The sequence below is a fragment of the Grampus griseus genome (assembly GCF_964374135.1).
Source record: "Grampus griseus genome assembly, chromosome: 5".
In the NCBI taxonomy this organism is placed as follows: domain Eukaryota; kingdom Metazoa; phylum Chordata; class Mammalia; order Artiodactyla; family Delphinidae; genus Grampus; species Grampus griseus.
The window spans coordinates 85,325,056-85,345,402 of NC_138998.1; the positions used below are offsets into that span (position 1 = coordinate 85,325,056).

Consider the following 20,347-nt stretch of genomic DNA (forward strand, 5'->3'; position numbering starts at 1 on the left):
TATAGCTCTATGAATTATGAGAAATGCATACAGTCATGTATGTCACCACCACCACAAGATACAGAACAATAACAAAAAAATTCCCTCCTGATCCTTGAAGATCAAACCTTCCCCTACCCCTTCTCTGGCCACCACTGATGTGTTTTCTGTCCCTACAGTTTTGCCTCATCCTGAATGTCACAAAAGGTAGATATTAAATCTGGATTCTTCCACTCAGCATAATGCATTTGAGAATCATCTATGTTGTTGTATATATTAGTAGTCCATTCCTTTTTATTACTAGGCAGAATCCCATCGTGTGGATGTGACATAATTTGTTTAGCCATTCACTACTTGAGATTATCTGGGAATTATTTCCAGGGATTTTTTTCTGTTTTGTTTCAGGGGCTTTTTGGCAATGATGAGTAAAGCAGCTATAAACATACACATGCAGGTTCTTAGAGATCTTAATTTTTTATTTCTCTTGGGTAAATGCCTAAGAGTGGGGTTGCTAGGTTGTGTGGTAAGGCTATGTTTAACTTTGTAAGAAACTGCCATACTCTTTTCCAAAGAGGCTAAACCATATTGCATTCCCATCAGCAGTATATGAGACTTCTAGATGCTCCGCTTCCCTTGTCAGCACTTGGTATTATCAGATTTTGTTTTTATTTTTTTATTATTTTTATTTATTTATTTGTTTTAAGAAGATGTTAGGGGTAGGAGTTTATTAATTAGTTTATTTAGTTTTGCTTTGTTGGGTCTTCGTTTCTGTGCAAGGGCTTTCTCCAGTTGTGGCAAGCCGGGGCCACTCTTCATCGCGGTGCACGGGCCTCTCACTATCACGGCCTCTCTTGTTGCAGAGCACAGGCTCCAGATGCGCAGGCTCAGTAGTTGTGGCTCATGGGCCCAGCCGCTCTGCGGCATGTGGGATCCTCCCAGAGCAGGGCTCGAACCCGTGTCCCCTTGCATTAGCAGGCAGATTCTCAACCACTGCGCCACCAGGGAAGCCCATCAGTTTTTGTTTTTGTTTTCAATGTTATCCATTCTAATAGATGTGCAAAAGTATTGCGTTGTAGTTTTGATTTATATTATTACACCCCTAATGACTATGGTGTTGAGCATCTTTTCATGAATTTGTTTGCCATCTGCATATTTTCTTTGATGAAATGTCTGTTCAAATAGTTTGCCTATTTTGTTATTTGATGTTTGTTCTATTCTTAGTAAGTTTTGAGAGTTCTTTACACACTTTGGATAAAAATTTTTTACCAGATGTATGTTTTGCTAATATTTTCTACTGGTCTATGGCTTGATTTTTAAGCTTTTTTGTTTTAAAACAAAGTTCCCCCCATCTGATGTTTCTTGGACTACAAAGTGCTTTAGTAAGTTCAGGCATCTGAGGTGAAAAACCGCCATGGCCTGTTTACAATTGCAGATGGGACTTCCCCATTTGTTCAAAACTCTCATTGACTAACGACTTCTGGTTAAGGGCAATAACCCAGTTGGTTCAGCCTCTGACATTTTAGGAAGTTGTGCATGTGTGCACTTCTGAATCTCCTCCCCCCAGGCTCCTCCTCTCCTCTGCAAAGGGATACTCTCCTCTCAGCTCTCTCTGCCCTGGTGGCTGAGCAACGCAACCCTGTCTCTAAGTCAGGAGCAGCGCTTGTCAGAACACAGGGCAAGCCGAGGGGAAGGCACCAAGAGGACTGAGAGGATGGGGAACTCTCTGCTGAGGGAAAACAGGTGAGCCCAGACTCCCTAATGGGGAGCAGAGGAGATGGGTCTGGGCAATGTAGCCGGAAAGAGAAAAAGAGGTCTACTCTTGGGGAGAAAGCAATTGGATGAGGGACTGACAAGAATGAAGTGCCTACTATGTACCAGAGAACACATTCAATTCCTTATAGGTTGGCCTTCTCCCCAGAATCACAGTGAGCAGCTGGTGGAGGACAGCTGAAAGGCAAGACTTTATCAAGGAAGTTCTGTGCCATAGACTACCCCCTAAGAAATGGAACAACTTTCTGGGGGCCCGGAGGTATGCTCTTCTGAGGTTAAAGACACCACCACCCTTTTAGTCACTATTGAAGTTCGAAATAAACAGCAAGCTTCCTGATAGCATAAGACCTTACCTGGTGCACATTCCCTGCAACAGGTAAGCAGAGGTCATTGAAATCGGTAGAGAACTTGACTTAACTTTTCTGGGCCTCAGTTTCCTCATGATAACTGGAAATAATAACACAATACCTATGCTGGAGGGTTCTAGTGTGTGATGTTAGCATAGTACCTGATACAGAGTAGGGTTCAATAATTAGAAGATATTCTTTTTTTGGACCATCATCTTCATTAATGTCAAAGCAGCCATTGTAAAAATTAGTACCACCCAAAACAAGGGAATCCTTATGGTACAAAGTGAGGTGGTTTGGAGAAAATGAGCTAGCTGGGGAGTTGGGGGGTGGTCTTTACAGGATTGTGTTTGGTGTCCCAGAGCTCAGTTCATGCCATTGAGAGCTAGAACATAGAATCTAAAAAGCCACCTGCCAAAAGGAGGCTTGGTGAACCCGAGGAATGTCTCCCGACCCTCCCTGAGGGTCAGTGTTGTCTGGGACTTCTCCTCCTCAGATCCTCACAGCCTTCATTCTGAAACTCTAGCATTCTTCTATCAGATTATAAGTCCCTATTTTTTATGTCTAGATGTGAGGTCCTCAAAAGTAGAGACTGTTTCTTATTCATCTTTGAATTCTGTTTCCTAACATTGTTTCTGGCATATAGTAGGCACTCAATAAACACCAAATGAATGACTGGAAACCTAAATAAATACTGTCTTGAAAAGAAAAATAAAACAAAATACAGGTATGATGTGACTGAGAAAGTTATGATTGATGTTACATTTGTAATTTTGTATTTTAGAACTTTAGTGAGGCAGTGAAGGATTGTGACATTAATACATGTTAGTTGTAAAAGAAATTGGAGAATAAATAAAGTATAAATAAGAAAATAAACTGGGACGTCACAGTTATAACTACTTATAACATTAGAAGCATTATTTTTATTTTACTGTCTATATCAGAGATGTGTATTTTTTCATCTGTGAAGAGCTAACATGCCTTTTGCCCGCTTTTGTATTGGATTTCGGTCTACTTTGTTTTATTTATTGTAAAAGTTATTTTTATTTTGAAGAAATTAGCCCTTTCTCATAAATATTACCAAAAAGATTTTTGTCCAATCTGAGTGTCTTGTCCCATACAGAATTTTTATGTTTTTCTTATATAATTAAACATAATTGAATTAAATCTAGAAAGCTTTTTGGTTTCTCCTTCATTTATCATTTATGCTTAAAATTATTTCCCCATCCCCAAATAAGACAAATCCACAGTATAATTTTCATAGTTTTATTGCTTTACATTTAGCATCATACATTCATTATATGGTGTCAGATAGAAATACATATTTTTCTACATAATTACTCAGTTGGCCCAGCATCTTCATTTCTATGCTGACTTAAAATGTCTTCCTTACTATACTCAAAAGTCTTATATTTACTTGGATCTTATTTTCAACTTCACCTTTATCACCTGGTTATCATCCAGTCAGCACACTCCATCATGTCTCTCCAGATCAAATTTGTTACTAAAAGCAGGGAAATTCCCACCATCAGGCAGAACGGCACCGATTCCCTTCATGAGAGGAGCTCAGAGTTTCAGAGGATGAATCTGCCAGAAGCAAACTCAGCTTCTCCCACTTATTCCCACTTGTCCTCAGACAAGTTGCATAAATTTTTTAACCTCAATTTCTTCATGGGTAAGACATAGAACCATAATACCTACCTCATGGATTTATTCTGGGATTAAGTGAAATATAACATAGAAAATGTATATGTTATTTACATTTAGGAAGTAGTATGTATAGTAAGTAATATATATATAATAGTAAGTAGCATTTATAGTGTGTGTGCATATATATATGTGTATATATATATATAGTAAGCACATAGTAAATTGTGTTTAATTTTTAGTTTCTTTTTCTCTATACCCTGAACTCCCCACAAATAAAAAGATAGTTATACAGAAACCCAAACAATGAGCCAATTTATTTTCTTTATTTAATTCTTTCCTTCCCTTTTATCCCATGTTCTCTGCCTTGGTGCTTTCTGTGAAAATTGCAATTTACATGAGACAAGGCCAGTGCCCTTCTCGGTTCCTGTGGACAGTCCCTGAAACTGCATAGAGCAGATAAGCCTCTCTGTACACTGATATTCTTGCAGTTGTCATGAGGCTGTCTGGACATTTGGGAACAAATGATTGGGGCCTGGTGGTGTACGGCAGTTGCTGGAGAACGTTGCGAGGGCTGTTCTATGGCAATGGAGGGGAGGTCAAATCAAGGACAGACTGAGGTATATGCTTTAGAAGGGCGTATTAACAGATGGGAGGGCAACAAGAGGAAGCCGAGGCAATTCTGGGGTTACACACAAATAGCAGAAATGAAGAAAGCTGGAAAAAGTATCAAGCAAGGTGGGAAGCCTGGAAAGGAAAGACTTAGCTCATTCTTGATATGTTGAGGTTTGGGTGGCAGCAGATCTCTCATGAGACACCCTGGAATCTGAGAAATCAAAGCCCCAAACAGAGAACATCCAGGTGAGAGCAAATCCAACAAAACTTCTCCCAGGCTTTGCCTGTGAGGAATGAAGTCTGTCAGGTCCTGGACTTCACATACGCCCCAACAGAGGACCCTGCTTAGACGCAGCAGCAGTTGTAATGATAGTAAACGTGAAGACAAGACGGAAACACTCTGAAACCTTGGACAGAAGATGTGCCATTTTGCTAGGAATCTAGTGTAACTCCTGGCAGCTGGAAAGAAGACCCTTATTTCCTGTTGTCTCTTTGTCTGTCGATTTCATGTACCTTTCTGCTCCAGCTCCATCCTGGCCATTTCACTTTAAGCTCTGAGTTTCTATTTCTGAGGTAACCACATCCTCCACACGGCTACAATTGTTGAAAGGGCTGTGCAGAGAGACACTTGTGATTACCCCGATGCTCTTAAACAAAGTCTTCCTCATCAATCCTTTCTGACCAGGCCTTTCGAGTGTCAGGGAACCGCTAAAATATGGAACGAGCGTCCCTGAATCCAAGAATCCCGAAGTGTGGCAAAGTCAGTTGTTCCGTGGCTTGAGGAGTTATCTACACTTTCCCCATGGTTTCAGGAGAAGTTTTTGAAAGAGTATCAGTTAAAAAGCAGCTACACAGCCAAAGGCTACACAGGCATCCCCCCAACAGGGTGCTTTTCTTCAGTGCAAATTAAGGATCAAATATTTGGTGTGTAGGTTAAAGTATACAGTCCAAAGGATGAAACAGACTGGAAGGGCCATGGGCATTAGAAGAAGGGAGAGCACTGGGCAGACTGGAGCCAGGGAAGCTTTGTGTAAGAGACAGGAACCTGGAATTGCTGGCACATAGCCTGAACCTACCCCAGACCAAAACTCCAAACTGAAATGCAAGAATATATTGCAGAAAAGTTGACTGGGGGAATTAGTTTGAAAATAGCTTTTGCGCATATTTAACTTTATGTGACCCTTACAACTCCATGAAGTAAGCGGTATAAGTATCCTCATTTTATACATAAAGAAACTGTGGCTCAGGGTGTCCAGAGATATTGATCCAGTAATGCAAAATTAATCATCTCCTTTCATCTCACTCCCATATCTCCTCAGCGAACCTGATTTCTTAGCGTGAGTGTGATTTAGTGGTTTCCTTCCGGTGTTTCTTTAATGGCAGAAATAGGAGATATAAGCAAATGGGCTAAAGAACCCTGAACGAAGCCTGAAAAGGAGGAAGAACTATAGCCATACCTCTCAGCCCCAAAGGCTCTAATGGTACACAGACCCCAGAAGCTGTCAGAAGACTCAGCACGCTGGTGCCCACAGCCAAGCTCAAGTGCAGCAGCCTCTCTTCCACTGCCCTTTCCAAGAGAACTTCATGAAAAATCTCACTGGGGGAGATATTTTTGTGTTTTCCAAACATTTTTGCATAGTGTTACTGGTACATGCAGTACTTCATAAAGGCCTTTCCCAGTCAACCGTGTAGGTAGTTAACCATGCCTCAGTTCAGAAAGATGCCCAGACTTAGCCTCAATGTCTGACTGCAGAGAGACCCTGAGCCTTTCTGCCATTAAAGAGATAACAAGTCCTGTTTATATAGCTATACCTTGAGGTCAATAAGGCAGATCTGATGATCTGAGCCAGTTAGAGTTGCTCTGTTCTTAGCCACTCCTTCATTTATCAAATACTTATTGAAAATATATTTACTATGTGCCAGACACTGTGGCATATGCTGGTAATCTATACCACGATGAACAGACAAATATGGTCCCCAATCTTGTGAAACTCGCCTTCTAGTGTAGGATATAGACAAATGAGCAGAAAATTATAATAGAGTGGAAATAGGAGAAATTCAGAGTGCAGCGGGATCCTATGTAAATATTGCCTAATCGGTGCCTAGAAGAAATTTCTCAAATGTCCACACACTTTTACTTTGATCTCCTGGAGATAACTCTGTGTGTCCTTCATCACAAGAGGCCACATAAATCGCTGGAATTGGAGATAAGCAAGCCTATTTTTCTTTGCTGGGAACACAGCAGAAAGTTCCTTCTCTGATTAGGAGTTGATAATGTCATATTTCCAAAGGTCCAGTTAATGTCCTGGGAGGACGAAGCCATTCTAGTATGACAGATGTGTCCAAGTCACCTAGAATGAATATTCTCTTGGGGGAGAAAAAAAAAAGGGGGTTTTACAGAAATGACAAAGGAAAGAGAGTCACCCTAACAAAGCTGCAGAAACTAAACTTGTGATTTGTGTCATCTCTTGGGTATTTTAGATGCTGGGACTGCCACATCGCTGACGGGTGTTTCTGCCTTCCGTGGTGAGTGGAGAACTGTTTTCAGGGGTTATTTCCCTATAAGTGTAGTTTCAATGTGGTATTTGCTGTAAGTTACCTGTGAATTACCCACTGTCTGTGGCCACAGTGGAAGCTGGGCACTAGCCCAGGCACCATCATCTGAGAGTCAGTCAGGGAAGTGATGCTTCGAGTTTGGTGAGAAACAGGAACAATAGTCTCATGGGTGGTTACACACTCTTCAAACGGGAAAGCCTCAGAAGCAAGGATGAAACTGGCCATCAATGTAGAGAAAGCCCCCTTAATCACACTGCAAATCCCAGCGTCTACCTGGGACAGAAGCATGCATTTCCGTCCCTTGCACAGAGAACGTATAGCCAGGGTGACCATATAACTCATTGTCCAAACTGGGAAACTTTTGCGAGTGAAAAGGAGGCTAAAAATAGTCAAGTGTCACTAAATGATTGATAACAACATTAACTAAACTGTCTGTGTAAACCAGGACATATGGTCATTCTCCTTAGAGCAGATGCTGTCCTTGTCTCCTGTGATGATAACTGGCTGCCATTATATTTAGAATGTGTTTTTCCAGGGGTCATCAGTACAGTGCAGTCACCTCTGTGCTCACACGGGAGGTGTTTGATTGCTCGCTTGCTTGTTTGTTTGGATATCATAGATTGGGATTGGGGTTGGGATTGGATATAACAATGGCTCCTTGATATAAAAGAAATTGAAATTTTGTCAGAAAAAAAACTCTCCAAAAAGTTATGTAGAGGGGACTGCCCTGGTGGCGCAGTGGTTAAGAATCCACCTGCCAATGCAGGGGACACGGGTTCAAGCCCTGGTCCTGGAAGACTCCACATGCCGTAGAGCAACTAAGCCCGTGCGCCACAACTACTGAGCCTGCGCTCTAGAGCCCATGCTCCGCAACAAGAGAAGCCATCGCAGTGAGAAGCCCGCGCACTGCAACGAAGAGTAGCCGGTGCTCACCGCAACTAGAGAAAGCCCACGCACAGCAACGAAGACCCAAAGCAGCCAATAAAAAAAAAACCAATTATATATAACATAACCATAGTTCTCCATCTATAAATCAGTTCCATACCAGCCTCAGAAAAAGGAGGAGGAAGGAGAAAAAGGGAGAGAGAGAAACGCAAAGGAGTAGATTTCTATTCGATCTTATCTTTGCTTTTTTCTTTTTCCTATCCTCTTATTTCTCTGGCTGAAGGCGGTATTATAAGAGGCTTATAACTTTAACAAATGAGTTAAGCATAAGTTTTCATAGTTGAGTGTAACTCCCTTTGAGAGTTTCTGAATATTAAAACAACCGATTTCTTTTCCTTTTCTTTTATAGGAAAAAAATGCACATTTTTAAAGTGAGACAAGACTCCCCAAAGCAAAGTAAGTCATTGCTTTCACATCATTTTTACTTTTGACAGACTTAGGTTTCCAAGCTGCCCCTTCCCTCTGCTCCCAAAGCTCCTTGGGCATATTTCTAGTATAACACTCACACATTTGCTGCAATTTGTTCAATTGTGTGTCTCTTTTTCTCCACTAAATTGGGAGCTCATTGAGACAAGAATGGGCTTATCGAACTCCATAGCCTTCTGTTATTTCCCAAGGTCTGCAGGCTGAAGGAGTTAAAAGGGAACAATAAAAGCAAAAGGTGGAGGTGTGAGGCACATGTAAGGAACTGCAATGAGGCCAGTGTGAGCACAGAGAGCACAGAGGAGGGGCAGGGCCTTGGGGTCAAGTTTAGGGTTAGGGTTTTTGTCTTGAGAGCTACAGGAGGCACTGAAAGGCTTTAAACAAGGGCCAAGTATGACCACATTTGCATTAAAGACATCACCCAGTTTGCTGTGCAGAGAACAGATTGTAGGAAGGAGTGACAAGAGCGGATGCTGGAAGACCACTTGGGAGGCTGATGCAACGGTCTCTGGTGACTGAACAGGGCTAAAGTTAAGGAAAGAAAAGCATTTGAAGGAGAGGGTGGCGAAGAGTGTCACGTGTAAGGGGGGAAGCAAAGGAAGTACAGGCCTGAGGACAGGCCACAACGTTTCTAAAGAAGAAAAACAAATGAGTTTTGCCTTTGCCTTCCTGGGTTTAAAGAGGAGAGCCTGGTTCATTCACTCTGACTCTGAAAAACGAGCCCTACTGGTGTGTAAAAATATCATACAGCCCTCCCACCCCTAGTCTTTTCACCCAGGAGAATTGTGGGCGCAGGAAACCCCAATCTGCATCACAGCGAAACAGAAATAGAAATAGACCTCTAATGGTAGAAATAAGACCTCTAATGCTGAAACTCACAGACCCTTCTAGTTTTTTTTTAAATTTTATTGAAGTTATTGACGTATAACGTTACACTAGTTTCAGGTGCACAACGTAGTGATTTGATATATATACCATATATATCAAATATATATAATATACCATCACCATACAAAATTATTATAGTACTATTCACAATATTCCCTATACTGCATATTATGTTCTCATGACTTATTTATTTTATAACTGGATGTTTGTACCTCTTAATCTCTGTCAACTATTAACTCACACCCCTGCCCCTTCCCCTCTGGTAACCACCAGTTTGTCCTCAGTATCTATGAGTCTGTTTCTATTTTGTTATGTTTGTTCATTTGTTTTGTTTTTTAGATTCTACATATAAGTGAAATCATACTATATTTTTCTTTCTCTGTCTGACTTACTTCACTCAGCATAATCCCCTCTAGATTCATCCATGTTGCTGCAAATGGCAAGATTTCATTCTCTTTATGGCTGAGTAATATTTCATTGTATATATATATACCACATCTTCTTTATCCATTCATCTACTGAGGGACACTTAGGTTGCTTCCCTGTCTTGGCTGTTGTAAACAATGCTGCAATGAACATTGGGGTGCATATATCTTTTCAAATTCGTTCTTTTGTTTTCTTCAGATCAATACTCAGAGGTGGAATTGCTGGATCGTATGGTAGTTGTATATTTAATTTTTTGAGGAAACTCCATACTGTTTTCCATAGAGGTTGCAGCAATTTACAATCCCACCAACAGTGCAAAAAATTCCCATTTCTCCACATCCTTGACAACAGTTGTTATTTGTTGTCTTTTTAATAATATCCAGTATAGTAGTAGAGTATTTGTACCATAGTACTACTATAGTAATAGCGTACTACAGTAGTATAATATAGTTTGAAATCACCAAGCATGATACCTCCAGCTTTGCTTTTCTTTTCTCAAGACTGCTCAGCTCTTCTGCATCTTTTAAGGTTTCATACAAACTTTAGGATCATTTATTCAAGTTCTGTGAAAAACAGTATTAGTTTTTCCAATCCATGAGCACAGTATATCTTTTCATTTTTTGTGCATGGTCTTCAATTTCTTTCATCTATGTCTTATAGTTTTCAGAGTACAAGTCTTTTACCTCCTGGGTTAGATTTATTCTAGGTATTTTATTCTTCTTGATACAATTGTAAATAGGATTGTTTTCTTAATTTCTCTTTCTCATAGTTTGTTACTAATATATAGAAATGCAACAGATTTCTGTATGTTAATTTTGTATCCTGCAACTTTACTGAATTTATTAGTTCTAATAGTTTTTTTTTTTTTTTTTTTTTGCGGTACGCGGGCCTCTCACCACTGCGGCCTCTCCCGCTGCAGAGCACAGGCTCCGGACGCACAGGCTCAGCGGCCATGGCTCATGGGCCCAGCCGCTCCACGGCATGTGGGACCTTCCCGGACCGGGGCACGAACCCGTGTCCCCTGCATCGGCAGGCGGACTCTCAACCACTGCGCCACCAGGGAAGCCCTAGGGTTTTCTATATATAGTATTATATCATCTGCAAAGAGTTATAGCTTTACTTTTTCCCTTCTAATTTGCATGACCTTTATCTCTTTTTCTTGTCTGGTTGCTGGGGCTAGACTTCCAATATTATGTTGAATAAAAGTGGTAAGTGTTGGGCATACTTGTCTTGTTTCTGATCTTAAAGGAAAAGATTTCAGCTTCTCATCATCAAGCATGATGTTGCTGTGAGCTTGATGTATATGGCCTTTATGCTGAGGTATATTCCCTCTATATTCAGTTTGCTGAGAGTTTTTATCATAAATAGATGTTAAATTTTGTCAAATGCTTTGTCTGCATCTATTGAGGTGATCATATGATTTTTATCCTTCATTTTGTTAATGTGGTCTATCACATTGATTGATTTGTGGATATTGAATTATCCTTGCATCCCTGGAATAAATTCCACTTGACCACAGTGTATGATCCTTTTGATGTATTGTTGAATTTGGTTTGTTAATATTTTGTTGAGGATTTTTGCATCTCAGTTCATCAGGGATATTGGCCTGTACCTTTTTTTTTCTGTAGTGTCTGTCTGGTTTTGGTATCAGGGTAATGCAGGCCTTGTAAAATGAGCGTGGAAGCATTCAATATTTTAGAAGAGTTTGAGAAGACTAGGTATTAACTCTTCTTTAAATGTTTGGTAGAATTCACCTGTGAAGCCGTTTCACCCCAACCTTTTGTTTGTTGGGAGTTTTTTGATTACTGATTCTACTGATACTAGTAATTGGTCTGTTCATTTTTTCTATTTCTTTCTGAATCAGTCTTGGAAAATTGGATGTTTCTAGGAATTATCCATCTCTTCTAGATTGTCCAGTTTGTTGGCTTACTTGTAGTTGTCTCTTGTGATTGTTTGTGTCTCTCTCTCTCTCTCTCTCTCTCTCTCTCTCTATATATATATATATATATATCGTTAGTTTTAAGCTGATAGTTACTTGTTTGAATGCATCCTAAAAGCACTACATTTTTACTGCTCCCCACCTATGTTTATGTTATTGTCATTATATTTCACATTTTTATTCTGTGTATCCCTTAACTTCTTTATTGTAGTTACAGTCGATTTTACTACTTTGGTCTTTTAACCTTCATACTAGCTTCTTAAGCGGCTGTTCCACTGGCTTTAATATATATTTGCCTTTACCAGTGAGATATTTTCTTTCGTATAGTGTCTTATTTTTAGTTATAATCTTTTCTTTTCTGCTTAAAGAAGACTCTTAAACATTTCCTGTAAGGCCAGTCTAGTGGTGATAAACTCCTTTAGTTTTTGCTTGTCTGGGAAATTTTACCTCTCCTTCAATTCTGAATAATAACCTTGCTGGGTAGAGTTTTCTTGGGTTGTTAAGGTTTTTCCTTTCAGCACTTTAAATATATCATGCCACTCCCCTCTGGCCTGCAAAGTTTCTGCTAAAAAATCAGCTCATAGTCTTATAAGAGCTCCCTTGATATGACTTGTTTTTTTCTTGCTGCCTTTTATCTCTTTATCTTTAACTTTTGCCATTTTAATTATGATATGTCTTGGTGTGGATCTCTTTGGGTTCATCTCGTTGCTTCCTGGACATGGATATCTGTTTCCTTCCCCAGATTAGGGAAGTTTTCAGCCATTATTTCTTTAAATACATTTTCTGCCTCTTTCTCTCACTCTTCTCCTTCAGGGACCCCTATAATGTGAATGTTAGTTTGCTTGATGTTTTTCCCAGAGATTCCTTAAAACTATCCTCATTTAAAAAAATTCTTTTTCCCTGTTGCTGTTCTGATTGGGTGATTTCCACTCTTCTGTCTTCCGATCACTGATCCTTTCCTCTGTATCATCTAATCTGTTGTTGATTCCCTCTAGTGTATTTTTCATTCCAGTCATAGTATTCTTCATCTCCAATTGGTTTTCTTTCTTACCTTTTCTAATTCCCTGTGGAGGTTTTCACTGTGTTCCTCCATTCTTCTCCTGAGTTTGGTCAGCATCTTTATGATCATTATTTTGAACTCTATCAGGTAAATGATTTATCTTCATTTCATTAGGGTTTGTATCTGGGGGGTGATTTTGTTCTATCATTTGGAACATTCCTCTGTCTCCTCATTTTGTTTGATTTCCTGTGTTTGTTTTTATGAATTAGTCAAAACAGCTACCTCTTCCAGTCTTGCAGTCATGGCCTTGTGCAGGAGTAGCCTCTGTGTAGACTGTATGTGCTGGGCAGCTTTGGTGGGATGGCTAGAGCTGGGGTAGGAGTTGGGGGTGGAGAGCCAGAGTGCACCCCCATGGTGTTGCTTTTGGGGGATGGCTGGAGCTTCTGTGGGCCTGGAGCCTGCAGGGGCAGTCTTGGCAGCCTGGCTGAAGCACCTGGACTATGTTCCCATCTGTGCTATCAAGGTGAAGGAAGAATGCAAAAAATGGTGCTCTCCAGTGCCTTTGAACCTGAGGAGTATTCCAGTAGTTGCCTGCCCATTAGGTAGATGCTCTAGGGGTAGTAAATGGATTTCTTCACATAGAGTCTAGGTGCCTTTAAAACCACTATTCTTATGGCTGTGCCCCCCCGGGGGTGGAGGCAAATGTACACATGGGCCCCCCCCCTGCAGGTTGCTGTATCAAGGACGGGGTTCCTGTCCATACCATCTCTCCTATCCATCTTTGTTTGGTCCTTCTGTCATTTATTGTGCAAAGCTGTTCAGTCAGCCCTCAGTTCTTCTTCAGAAAGAATTGCTCTATATGTAGGTGTAGATTTGGTGTGTCCATGGGAGGTGCTGATTGTAGGGTCTTCCTAAGCCACCATCTTGGATCCCCACAGACCCTTTTCTTGCAGTGATAGTCACGGAAGTCCTAGATAGCCAGGGGAATTTACAGAGATGTGAGAATCTGGAATGTCAGTACTGAGGGACTATAAATCTTTACACAGCAAGGTGGCCTGCAGCAGCACAACCACCTCCCACGTAGGGTGATATCCTGAGGCTTCTTTGTGAATTCTCATGTTTTCTTATTCAGCTAGTGTGTTTGCCTCTTTGCTGAGTGGCCAGAGCCAGCTGGTTTTAAGTACACTGGCTTTTGAAAAATTGGTCTGCTTATGTTTGTTTCTGCCAGCAGTCTCAAAACTGGGAATGTTCAGTTTAAGAGTTTCTTTCTCTGTAAAGCTTTCCCTGAGCACCAGCTTCCACACTGTCATCATCCCCTGTCACCTACAGTAGAAACGACAGCTTTCCTCTGCGTTGTGGATCTTAGGTCCTTGTCTGCCTCCTATGCTTGCCTGTGAGCCCCTTGAGGACAGGGACTGTCTGATTCTTCTTTGTCTCTTCAGTTCCTGGTACAGGGTAGACATGCAACAAATTTTAGGGAAGGAAGGACAGAGAAGGAAAGGAGTGAGGAAGGGAGGGAAGTGTGATTTCCTACCCAAAGACCCACTGAATGTGTTTCCGTCCACTCAGCGTCTCAGCACAGCTCTGGCTGTTTCTTGTCTGGATGGCCCGGTCACTCCCCAGGGAGCTGAAGATCAGGCTAGCCTGAGGAAGACTACCCCTGCTGTTCCTTGATTCTCTGGTTGCTTCTCTTTCAGTGTTCCTCTCCTCCCCTCCCAGAAATCTCCCCATGACCTGAAATTCATTAAGTGTGTTTTCTTTCTCCAGATGAAGAAACATCATCTGCTCCCATCCAGGTAATGCAAACATTTCTGAGACTTTTTCTGAGATAACAGTAGAAATGCAGACCCCTCAGATAGCAGGAGAAGACCTCCAACACCCCTTCTGACCTTAATATTGGATTCTTTAGACACCAGTGCTTGTGAGCCCAGGGACATATGCAGAGCCTGACGGCAGAAGCAACAGCCATCTCTGTTGCACAATTTATTGAAAGGAACTAATATTTTTTGAGTACTTGGTTCATGCCATGCAGTGGGCTGAGCGCTTCACATGCATCAGCTCATGTAACTGTCACAACAACCCTGTAAGATTTGTACTATCATTTTCCTACCCATTTTACAGATGAGAAAACTGAGACATTAAGTGATGTTCCCTCAAAGCCGGACAGCCGACAAGATGGTGGGGGCATGATTCAAAAACAAGTCTCACTGCCAAATCCATGGTCTTTCTCCTGTACCTTGCTGTTTTGCTTTTTATCTCCTGAGATTTCACTGAATGAGTCTTTTTAATAATGCAGATATCTCTAGAATGGGTGGTTAAACACCATAACCCAAGCACTTTAAGGTGTCTTCAGATTGTTCTCTTATATAAGAATGAGCAGCCTCAGGGTCCCGAGACTTTGGGAATTACATAGTGTGCTCTGGGGTCACTCTGGGACGTGGGGCAGAGAATGCATGCCTGAGTAGGCTGAGTTCTCTGAGCAGCATGAGAACTCTGGCAGCTTGGGCTAGTGGTTGGGCTGGGGCAGCCACTTAGGAAAACCAGACACAAGAGTTGGAAGGGAAGCGGCCGTGTAAGACAGATTTTGCCCCAGGCTGAACCTCTGTTGAGACGAAGTATAAAGGGAATGGCAAGAGGCCAGGTCTTGATGATGGCTGTCCTTTGACCAGCAGGAGAATGCTGACCAGGGCTCCTCGGAGGATCTGTGCTACACCCTCATCAACCACAGCGTCCTCGGGAAAAGGCCATCAGGGAACGCTGCTGAGGAGTGCTATGAGAACGTTTCCTTCAAGGCTGAGAGACCCAGAGAGTCGCTGGGCGGAGACGGGACTGAGTATTCGCTTCTTCGTGTGCCTTCCGCCCCTAGGCGTCCGTCCTCCCCAGAAGATGAATATAAACTTCTCATGCCCAGTAGAATCTTCTCTGACTCCCTGATATAGCCACATCCACTTACGCCCCCTTCTCAGGCTCAATCTTCTCATTTCTAATGAAGTGATTGGATCAGCACTTAATACCAGCAAATAAAAGCCAGGGTTGGGGAGCTCTGGTTGAAGCAGGCATGGGGCACAAAGCCCTTTCAGCTTATCTGCCCCTCAACACACACACAACGGCCCTTTCTATAGGGGTCACTGGAGAATGTAGTTTGCAAGCCTCAGGGCCTCCTAGATCCTTCTCAATGTCCAACATCCAAACATCAACCAACTATCCCAAACACCCACTCTTTGAGAAGGAAGTGACCATCTTTGGTTCTAAATGGCTTTAAGAAATGGGCCATTCTACTCAGTGGTGGGAAGAACTCCCTCGTCCCCTGCTCCTCTGTTCAGGTTCTTCCTATAAAATGTCCACACGACTGTCCTCTGAAGTCACAGGGAAGCTTCACCCATCATAGTAAGTGCACCCAAAGGGGAGTCCTCATTCCACACATGTGTGTAGACCCAGCTCCTCACTCATAGCCTTCCGGGTGGGCACCTGTGGCGTTCCTCTTACTCCACACCTCTAAGCAGTGTCCTTCGCAGAGCGTTCTTTGACTCATTGGCTCTGGTGGTGTGGTTGGTTACATGGGTTGAATTAGTAAGTTCCAGGCCAAGTTTTTATATATTTTTAATCCATATTTTTTAACTTTGTATTTCTCCCTAGAAATCTTAGGAAAATCATAGCATCAGAGAAGGATAGGGTAGATCATTGGAGATCCTTTAATCCCATTATTTTTTCTGGCTCAAAGAGGATAACTAGCTCAATGCAACATTTCAAGTGAGTGGCAGAACTTTACCTAGAGCCTGATTTCCTGGCTTCCAATTCAGTGCTCTTCCAACATACTACATAGAAGGGCCTCTACTACAGGGTATATGTATGTGTTAAATAATATGCCACGTATAAACTATGAATAGTGTCCACACTGGAAAAATCACACGCACACACACACCCCTCTTCTCTAATGAGGATTTCTCCCTACGCCCCAATTATTTATTTTCCCTTATCTTTCTTTTAGTGTTTCTACAATTATGCCTATCCCCTAAAACAGGGGTCAGCACACTATGGCCCACAGGCCAAATGTGGCCGACTCGCTGTTTTGGTAAATAAAACGTCACTGGCCCACAGCCCGCTCATTTGTCTATGGCTCATTTGTCTGTGGCTTCTCAACCTCAGGAGAGTTGAAAGGTTGTGATGCACACTGTAGGTCCTGCAAAACCAAAAATATTTATTTGGGGGCCCTTTTCAGAAAATAAGTTTGCAGACCCCTTCCTTAAATAATCATAACTATAGATAAACTAGACAAAAGTGTGTTTGGGTATTGGTGTAACCTGTAAGAGCTAGTACCAATAAAATGGTATGGAAATATTAAACCAAAAATTAGGGTGAGAGCAAGAATAATTAGCAAATTAGACTATTTCTATATGCACACCTGCGTTCTCAACTTCCTGTTTTATTTAACCCATAGCTATTGTCCTAATTTTTAGGGGTGTTAAAATAGTAAAAAGTTTGTTGAGATAAGCAGTAGATGCATTATGAGTTTAATTACTGTTTTGTTCCCCAACCGAACCAAAGTTAAATAATTTTGCTATTTAAAGTGTGCTAGGGGCCCAGCAGGGATAAATCCAGTGGCTTAAGGTTGGATGTGTCAACACAGGTTTGCTGAGACTTCAGCCAGTTGATGGTCTTGATCTAAGAGCCAATCACATCTTAATATCTTATACTCCACTAACTTCCTATTTTTAGCAAAATCCTTCCACATGGAATCCTAACTTTGACCTTTGGCCAGGATTCACTCAAGTTCAAAAGGAGACATGCATGATAGCAGGGAATACAGTACAAGACGTAACATGGCTTAGGGCAAAGAATGCGGATACTGGAGTCAGATAATCAATGATTCGAATCCTGATTCCTGTTCTTCCTCCCTCTGAGAACTTGAGCATGTAGATTGGAGGCTCAGTTCCATCACCCATAAGCAGGAGGATTATATTCAATGTACATACATCATCTGTCACAGATTCTGAACAAATGATATCAAGAGTAAAGGGATACAAAACTCTCTATGATGTCTATAGAAAAACATGTGCTGATGGGCCTGGTGATGCAGGGCCACCTGGCAGTCTTCCAGAGAGGCAGAAACACAAAATTGCTGGGGTTTACACTGGGATTTTTCACTTGGACATTGGACCCCTGTGGAAGTTGATTGGTTTAAATATTCTTAGTACAACATGATAAGTTGTAGTTGTTTGAGTCTTACCCCATGAAAGAATTACTTGTCCCAAATATGTTTTCTAGGGAACACGTTAAGTATAAATGCTTAAACAAAGAAAATTGTTCTTATAATGAAATGTAGATTCTGAAAGGGAATTATTTTTGAGCGGGAGAACCCTTTGGGAGTGCTTTGAAATACCTACTAGGGCTGTATATAATGCTGATCTATTTTCCATAGATTTCAGGATTTCTGATGAAAGCAGGGTACCCTCTTTACAGAAAATGTACATTCACACACACACACACACACACACACACACACACACACAAATATCTGTATACAATTTCAAGGGGTTGGGGATGCAACCCCTAAGTTAAAGAATTTCTGTTCTTGATAAGAGACTGAGGATTTAAATTGGTCCCTTAAGTCACATATATAATCAGAAAATTCCCCTCCCTGATGTTGATCGTAAAACTATACACAGCCTAAGTTCACAGAGGCATATTTTATGCAGTATGTGCAGGCTTTGTGGTTTCCGCTTTAAGTTCATACTAGTAGCTATAAATAATCTTAGTCTGTGAATAAATTCTTACACAGAACAGAAGAGAGGTACAAGAAAAAGACAAAGATAGGTCAGGAAATCCTACCGTTGACAACAAATAAATTCAAATGCTCACGTTTTTAAGACAACCTTGGGTGACAGATGCTTCCAATATGCTCAGGAATGGAAAGGCATGGGTAGAACAGGAAAGTCGAGTCCCCAAGATTCCACAGGAGCCTTCCGAGAAAAAGGAGATTCTGTTTACATTTATCTGACTCTGTTCTTTTCCAAGCCAACCTACTGAGTTCAGAAAGCCACTTGATCTGAGTGTGCCTCGGTTCTGTCAACAGTTAAATGGATCTGTGTAAGTCTCTCCCCCTTTCCTAACAGAGGGTTCCTTTGCGAGGCACCGGGTGAAGCGTTGAGTGGTCGTTATCACCCCAGAGAGTCTTGTACAGTCTGATAATCACAGCTCTCAACCCATCCCTTCCCCTCACCACCTGTGCTCCTCATGGATTCCCAGATGGTAGCCCAGCCTGAACTGAGCATGACCCTGGGGTGCCCACCAGTTGGAGGCCATTGATCATGTGTGGTTGCCCACTAGACTGGACTTTGCTCCCCAACACTGTGGAATTCTGGGCTGGTCCTTCCACCTCTCCAGACTCTGGTTTCCTAACTATAAGATGAGAGGGCTGCCTTCTGTTACTAAGAGGATAATGAACTTTAATCATAAAGGAAAGATTGCTGCTAGCAATGCAGTAATAGTGTGAATTAGCTTATTTTAAAACAATGAAACAGTAATGGGAGCAGAGAAGGGAAGACATAGAGATTTCTCCCATTTTTCTCACCACTAATCAGACTCTGAATAGGGCAGAATCCATGTCTAGAGTTCACATCTAAAGGGGAAAGGAGAAAACATGCAGCTCATCCTAAGACACAAACATGTATAAAGGAAAGCAAATCTGTTTATTCAAATCTCACCATTGCTTCAAGGTTCAGCGCCAGTCCTACTTCCTAGGCAAAGCCTTCTCCAATTAAACTATACTTTTCACCCTTTTGCAGCCCTGCAGTTTGTCTTTATTTATTTTTAACACCTATTTTTTCCTGCTGTTTCCTGTTTCATCTGTGCAGAGCCTGACTCCCTAATAAAATCAGTGGCTTTTTTCCTTATCATCCTCTTCTTCATTGGAATATTCTATAGCCTTTTGCAACACAGATCATTAAAAAATCTGCAGAACTAAGTTAAATTGAAAGGGAGAAAAGAATAGGACACGTGGCTAGAATTTTTGTCAGTAATGGGAGGAGGGGCAGGTTCCACTGATCTGGCTGTATCCTTTCTGCCTGTACCTCAGTGACTCCCAGAAAAGACCAGTTTTTTTTCCTCAAATCCTTCAGTGAGGGACTTCCCTGATGGTCCAGTGGTTGAGACTCTGCTCTTCCACTGCCGAGGGCCTGGGTTAGACCCCTGGTCGGGGAACTAGGATCCCACAAGCCGCGTGGCCAAAAAAACAAAACAAAACAGAACAAAACAAAACAAACAAAAAAAGCCTTTCAGTGATACCACAGATATTCGTTGAAACCTTCTTATGTACCTTCATTATGCTCGTCATGAAGATGTGTGATGGCCAATCAATTCATCCCCTATAGCACCACAGTATATAAGTGCCATTTTCCCCCCAAACACCTCAAAATGCTTTAGTCACAAAGTTCAGTTCTTTCCACACCATTTGGGCAGAAGTCAAAACTAACGGAAAATCCTCTCTATGACTTCCAAGTGGTCAGAACCCAAGACAAGGTGCCTGTACCTTGGTGGTTTCCAAAAGAGAAGGGAAGATCAGAACCAAACCGGGTCCTGCCTCCAGACAGGAAACAGCCCTTCCTTCCAGTCCCAGGCTCTTCAGACACCTGGTCCTGCCTGAGGGGCCCCGGGGGCGGGTGGGGGGGGGGTGGAGAGGAGAGATGGCTGCCCTACTCCCCAGGCAACAGGAACAGGGAGAGGAAGACACAGGCCAGCCCAGTTCAATCTTATTCACTCAGAAGGGGAAGCTGCCCTTGGGGAAATGAAAAGGTCACTTCCAATACCATTTAC

The 20,347-nt window shown here is 41.9% G+C and overlaps 1 protein-coding gene across 1 annotated transcript; it reads left to right on the plus strand.

Moving 5' to 3' along the window:
• Window positions 1–4,521: 4,521 nt before the first annotated feature.
• On the plus strand, window positions 4,522–15,474 carry GCSAM (germinal center associated signaling and motility; the record flags this gene model as incomplete). The annotated part of the gene is made up of 5 exons (XM_082655322.1): window positions 4,522–4,604; window positions 6,840–6,884; window positions 8,209–8,255; window positions 14,303–14,331; window positions 15,208–15,474. 5 exons carry the CDS (start codon window positions 4,522–4,524, stop codon window positions 15,472–15,474), a joined length of 471 nt encoding a protein of 156 aa, XP_082511448.1.
• Window positions 15,475–20,347: the final 4,873 nt, after the last annotated feature.